Source organism: Astyanax mexicanus, chromosome 3, assembly GCF_023375975.1.
Source record: "Astyanax mexicanus isolate ESR-SI-001 chromosome 3, AstMex3_surface, whole genome shotgun sequence".
NCBI lineage: Eukaryota > Metazoa > Chordata > Actinopteri > Characiformes > Acestrorhamphidae > Astyanax > Astyanax mexicanus.
Genome location: NC_064410.1, coordinates 14,787,788 through 14,795,000, shown reverse-complemented (window position 1 = coordinate 14,795,000; position 7,213 = coordinate 14,787,788). Strand labels below are relative to the sequence as shown.

General features: G+C 37.8%; 1 protein-coding gene across 1 annotated transcript in view; it reads left to right on the top strand.

Moving 5' to 3' along the window:
* Window positions 1-2,830: 2,830 nt before the first annotated feature.
* scn4ab (sodium channel, voltage-gated, type IV, alpha, b) overlaps window positions 2,831-7,213 on the top strand; it is a 40,414-nt gene continuing 36,031 nt past the window's right edge. Inside the window, exons 1-2 of the mRNA XM_049475884.1 lie at window positions 2,831-2,996; window positions 5,720-6,044. Coding sequence (XP_049331841.1) covers window positions 2,899-2,996; window positions 5,720-6,044 — 423 coding nt within the window. The 5' untranslated portion in view covers window positions 2,831-2,898. The remainder of the gene's footprint in view (window positions 2,997-5,719; window positions 6,045-7,213) is intronic.

Sequence of the window (7,213 nt, the reverse complement as noted above, 5' to 3'; positions counted from 1 at the left end):
CACTGCTGTTTAGCTTCTCAGACCATTCAGCCTGACTTGATCAGTGAACCCACAGTGAAACAGTGCACTACTCTAAACTTACAGCTGGCAGAAACTGGCATGTCACAGGCTGAGACTTCTGGGAAGTTGTGCCCCCCTTCGTTTCTGTGCTCATGCAGAGTGAGTCATAACCCTGATAAGAGAACGTTTGAGAGCATAGACTCAGCCTCAGAGTCTTCCAGGAATCTACTTAACAACACAAAAGAAGAAAAGCTCCTATTGATCCAGTCTCATTAAATTCCCCAAGAGCAAACAAGAGGGGGCTGGAGAAACAACTCTCACAATACAGCTGGGGCAAAGAGGGGGCTGCACGACTGGGTCGGAACCCTGTTTTAGCCTGAATGTGTGTTCCAGTGACAATGGAAACTTCAAGATTTGGAATATGCAGTTCAGTAGAATCGTTTATGGGCCCTGTTAAAACAACAGTCTGAACAACAGCAAATCAGTATGGTAATAAACTCCTCGCTCCAGTCTGCAAACTTACATGGAATACAAGGCATGCTTACTGACATCAGAATGTGAAGAGTAGAATTTTATGTACTTCTGAAACTGCAATAGATTCTTTAGTTTAGTAAGAATGATGCGCTAAAGAAAACATCCAGTAAGCAGACTGATCAGTTCTGCAGACTGAAGCAGCGGCCTACAGAGAATGGTCAGACCGCTTGGAGATGACAAAAAGGCTACAGTAATTTAGATAATTGTGTGTGTGATTTTGTGTGTGTGATTGTGTCTGCGTGTGTGTGTGTGTGTAATTATGTGTTTGTGCTGTTTATAATGCCTGGTTCAAGTATTCCGGGTTTTATCTAATGATGTTAACACAGCTTTGCTACTGTTGGGTTTAGAATTTTTAATTTATTTATCTATGTTTATTAAGAAATTGAACCAAGAGACAATCTCTAAGGACACACCCATCACGTCAGATACCTGTCAGTCTTCATCAGAAAGAGGCGTGTGTAAATATTTCACAGCTAGAGTTTGCAGAAAATGAAAAATGGTCAAAATAATGACAAAGGTACAGTGCTTCCTTAAATAATGGAAAGAGAACAAGTTCATATATATTTAGAAACAACAATGCTAATGTTTTAGCAGTTCAGGAATCAGTATTTGGTGGAATTACCCTGGTTTTTAATCACAGCTTTCATGCATCTTTGCATGCTCTCCACAAGGTTTTGCACTGCTTTTGGGTGAGCTTATTCCACTCCTGGCACAAAATTCCAGCAGTTCAGCTTTGTTTGATGGCTTGTGACCAATTTGCATTTTACAGGATCACATTCAGAGGTTTACAATGGGGTTCAGGATCTAGAGATTGACTGTCAACTTATTTGAATGTCAGTCAGAAACCACAGGATGACATCAAGTGACCTTTAAAAAGAATGGCAGCTGGGGCAAAGTGCACGTAAATAACAGGTCAAAACAATCTCCTTAGAGGCAGGAATCAAGCTAGAGAAGCAAAGAAGAGCCAGGCTGAAGTTTGCAAAATATCATAAGAATTGGACTATAGAGGACTGGAGTACTTGCATCCCCTGTGAAATTTGGTGGGGGACCGGTGATGATCTGGGGAAGCCTCAGCAAGGCTGGAATTGGGCAGTTTGGTTTTTGCGAAAGATGCATGAATCAATCCACATGCAAGGTTATCCTTAAAGAAGACTTTTTTTCTGCTCTGGCAATGTTCCCCAACTCTGGGGACTGTTTTTCTCCAGCAGGACAATGCTCAATTCCACACATGTAGATTAATTAAGGTGTGAATAAAGTACCACCAGGTCGAGACAGTGTCATAGCCAACCCAATCTCCAGACCTCATTGAAAACCTATGAAATGTAATCAAGAGGAAGAGGGATGGTCACAAGCAATCAAACAAACCTAAATGGCTTGAATTTTTTTTGTGCTAGGAGTGGCATAAGGTCGCCCAAAAGCAGTGTGAAAGACTGGTGGAGAGCATGCTGAGACACATAAAAGCTGTGATTAAAAATTAGATTTATTGTATTGATTCTGAACTCTTCCTTAGATAAAACCTTAGAGTATTGTTGTTTCTAAATTAATATGAACTTGTTTTCTTTGCATTATATGAGGTTTGAAAGCTCTGCATCTTTTTTTTATTAAATTCACCATAATTTGACTGGAAAAAACGGAGAGTTTACTTTAGTTTAGTTTCTGAATCAGTTTCTCTGATTTTGATATTTATAGGTATATATTTGAGTAAAATGAAAATTGTGGTTATATTTTATAAACTACAGACAACATTTCTCCCAAATTACAGATAAAAATATTGTCATTTAGAGCATTTATTTGCAGAAAATGAGAAATGTCTGAAATAACAAAAAAAGATGCAGAGCTTTCAGACCGCAAATAATGCAAATAAAACATGATCATATTCATAAAATATTAAGAGTTCAGAAATCAATATTTGGTTGAATAATCTCAGTATTTTGGCATGTTCTACTCCTCCAGTCTTACACACTGCTTTTGGATAACTTTATGCCACTCCTGGTGCAAACATTTAACCAGTTCAGTTTGGTTTGATGGCTTGTGATCATCCATCTATCTCTTGATTATATTCCAGAGGTTTTCAATGTGTGTGTGTATTGCACAACAGCATAGCACTGCACCTGCTATACTGTTCTTCAAATCAAATGGATTATGTAATCCTGCTGTGCTGTCCATGAATGTTCAGAGCACCAATAGGGCCTTTGTTTTGGTACATTTTGGGGGCTTCTCGAGAGGGGGCGGGTGTCCGTTCTAAGTCCAACAGATTTGGCAGAATGAAAATGTTGATCAGCTGCAGCAGACAGCTAGTGTACATTGCTTGATAGTTCAGTGCATTTGAGTGCAAGCAGGCAGCGCAGTGGGCAGACTGCAGGTATGCCCAGAGCAAAGATCTCCCTGCTGGAGGTGTGGCGCAGGAACCGAACAACTCGCCTGAAGAAATCCAAAGACCTGAAACTATGGCCACATCAACTGTAAGTGTATCAGCATATAGTATATATAATATAGTATAGAGCGTTTAGTGTGGTAAATCATTTTTTTAAATTTTGGTTTAATTTGGAATAATTCAAATATCTATCTATCTATCTATCTATCTATCTATCTATCTATCTATCTATCTATCTATCTATCTATCTATCTATCTATCTATCTATCTATCTATCTATCTATCTATCATTTGAACAAACAACAAGTGCTTGGGTAAAATAAAGACAATGGTTTTGTTTAATTGTCTGCTGTGACATTAATAATCACTTATTGTGTACATCAGATGTATTATACACAGCTCTGCTGAATTCTTAAAACATCCTGTCTTTATTTTACTACATAACTCATCACATTCAAGAGTTCTGATCATAGTTGTCATAGTTTAGTCATAATCATGTCTGTTAGACATTTTCAGTAAATGTTTCCTGAAACTGATGATTAGTATTAAGGCTAAACACGTTAATTTAAATTCAGATCAGAACTTTCAGCGATGGAGAGATAAACAATCATCCAGGTCTCTAACATTACACAGTGTTGATATAACCAGGTCTGTAGTGCAGTAACACAGACTGTCAACACACCACAGAACAAACAGTAAAAGCAACCAGTCTCCCACACACTGTAATGTATAACTAACTGCTGTGAGAGTGATAAACACCTCACAGAAAAGTTTCAGCTCTTCGTAGTTAAGTATTTCGTATTTAACTTATTCACAAGCTAAAAAAATGAAAAACACTGAGCTTTATTTAAGAAGTTAGAGTACTTTATAATTATTTTTCATTTTTGCAAATACTGTAGTGGAGTAGGGAGGCTAACAGACAACCTTTCACAAAAAGAACAGTTAGTATTTTCCACTCAGCACTGGCTTCAAATTGCTGAAAAACATTACCAAGAAACTGTGTTTAGTATAGAAACAACCTCTGTTAGAAGAGTTTAATTCTGCACTCTGATGATATGATATTTTGCAGTTGGTCAATTTTCTCTGAAAACACGATAAAGCCTTTAGAGGGTCCTGTTTATTATCAGTGACAGAGGGAATTTTGATTAAATTAGCTTTATTTACTGATATAGATAAATACTTCTGATACATGAGCTAAGGATTCTAAGTACGTTATTGGCTGCTGTTGGAAATGTATTATGTGGTGCTGTTTGTATAAATTTAGTTTGAAATATATATATGTATGTTCATTATATAATCTATATATAATGCAAATGTTCATGATGATTTGAGAAAACAACTCATAAAAACTGTAAACAGCACTGAAATAATCTCAAAATGTTTCCCATGCATTTATTCAAATATTACTGATCTGTTTACTAATATAAACTGATATAAGGAAATGATATAAACTATCAGGGATGGACTTAAATTGGTAAATATATCCATTAATATTCCAGAAAATAAATATGATGGTTCTTTAAACCTTTAAATGTTCTTTGCTGGTATATCCCCACGCCCTTGACTGAAAGAGAAGGAAAAGAGAGGGGGGGGGGGGGTGAACTCAGATGGTTGGGCAGGAGTTCGGGGCAACTTCGCTGGAAAAGCATGAAGCTGAAGCCCCCCCCTACGCAAAGTGAAACAGGAAGAGAAAGGGAGAAAATAAATGAAGGAGGAAGATGGGGAGGAGGTGGGTGCGAGGTTGTTTGACACGCAGGTAGAGAGGAGGTTATATAGGTGGGAGAGTGGGAGGAGTAAGGGAGTAAATCAAACTCCCAAAATTACATTATGAAACTCCTCTTAACACCAAAAATGATTATTTTTGAATCAAAACATACACTCACACACACATGCACACACTCACCTGTTTACATTATACTGTAGATTACATGTTGACATTAAAGTATCATATTTCCCCCAAAAATCTGGAAAATCAGTTATTAAAATATCTAGCATTCAAATGCTGTTTTTTGCATTTATAAAAGTTAAACTTAAAGGATCAAATGATGCCCAAGGTAAGAATGGTGAATTAATTGTGAAAATACTTAACTATTGTTTTGAAAGTATGTCAAGATGGACTGAACATTAACAATAAACACCCTTTGGGCATGTTATTTGAAATTAGGAACTGGTCTGATTTGCTGTCATCAGCATATGTTTTATGGATCCTGATTACTTGCATTACTGTTGTTGTGTTTCTGCTGCCTGGTTGTTAGGGAGATTGTGTTTCTTGTGTGGGATGTGTGTGTGTGTGTGTTTTTATTCTGATGGTCGTACCGCCATTTTATTAGAGATCCACTGCATGTTGGCAGTCATTCTCTCCTCTCTCCTGTTCTAAATCAACTACATAGTTCAAGCTAGTTGATTTGATTTTGTTAATGTTTGATGAGGTGTGAAGGCATATTTTCTTTTCATTTAAGGGCATTTATGTTATGTATAGAAATACTTTTAGTTTTTTTTAGAAACACAATATGGCTTTTAAGACAGCGGCCAAGTTCTGGACATCACCCATTACTTGCTGGGATATTCAGGTCCTTTTCCATTTTGTTTGTTTCCCTTCCAAAGTATTTTGCTTATTTCAAGGTACAACAAAAAGCTCATCTACATAGTAATGATAGTATTATCTATCCAATCAAATCCTCTGGTCAATTCCAGCCTTGAGCCATTAGTGGAAGAATTCTAAGTGAAGACCAAATCACTCAACTCAGGTGCTCACGTCTGCCTACCTCCATGTTTCTGCCTCTTATCTCCTCTCTCCTCCTCCACCTGCAGGGAGAAGCTAAGGGATCCCGAGGTGGTGGCATCCCTCACCCAGCAGAATGCCAAGATGGCCTGCCTGCTCCCCCCCACAGGCACCGATGTGTTTCGCCGCTTCACGCCGGAGACGCTGGTGGAAATCGAGCGGCGCATGGTGGAAGAAGCTTCTGAGCAGGAGCGCAAGAAAGCCCTGAACATTGAGGTTGCTGAAGAGGACCTTCCTAAACCCTCCAGTGACCTGGAGGCAGGGAAGTCTTTGCCCTTCATCTATGGAGACCCACCACCAGAGCTCCTCAATGTACCTCTGGAGGACCTGGACCCATACTACAAAGCACAGAAAGTCAGTCCTGTCACCTCTACATACTCTACAAACTCTACAACTATTATCCGTATTATCAACTCTTAGAAAATAGCTTTCACATACCTTTGAAACCCCCAAAAATGTAGTTTGCCAATGCACATGAAAAATACTACAGTGTTTTAAAAAGTCAAAAATAGATAAAGAGAACACAGTTACAAATAAAATTAAAAATATATACGTGCTCATTTATTAAAAATATTTCAATATTACATATTTGAGTGGTAAAACTATGCCAATCTTTGCATTTAGTATGTATGTAATCCCCCCCCCCCCCTAAAATAATAACTGCAACTAAATGTTTCCAGTAACAGTTAATCAGTCCTGCACAGCGGCTTGGAGGAATTTTAGCACATTTCTCCATACAGAGGGTTTCCTCACATTAACTGCTCTCCTCTGATCCTTCCACAACATTTCCAGTTTAGAACTTTGACTTGGTCATTCCAAAGCATTAACTGTATTATTCTTTTTTTGTGATCAATTTTCATGCAAAATCTAAACAACAAGGGGATGGGGAGTACCAGACATGCAGAATGAGTGAATTCAAAAGAAAAAAAGGAGCATGAATGACAGGTTTCTATGGGTACAGTCATCTTCACAGATAGAGAAAAATAGAAGCAAGTGTTCTTATTCAACGCATACTTTGCAGAAAATCCAAAATATTCAGCACAAAAGTCTGCCACATTTCAACAGTTATAGGCTGAGCATGATGAATTTGTGTAGCGGTACATTCAAGTTTTGCTATATTGAGTAGATTAACCACCCAAAATGATTCCATGTGAAAACCAGGTGTAATCCAGTTTTGTAGAATTGTCTTTTTAGCAGCAGTAAATCCAGAGAACAATAGCTTGCACTGTATCATCTACAACTCCAAGTTATCATTTAGGAGACACATTTATTTATATATCAGACAACACTGTGGTCACATCTTCAGCATTTTACAATTACAGGACACTCGCAGAACACATGAAAAATGTACAAGGGGCAGAGGTGTTGCATATATGCCAGTAATAGTTAGTTTGCATTTTCATTTTAAATCTTCTGTAAGGTGTAAGATATGCTCTATGAATAAGCCTAAAGTGAATAAGCTGATGTGCTACATTTTTTGATGTTATGCTTAGATTGGACCAGATAGTGTCACATTCTGGGGT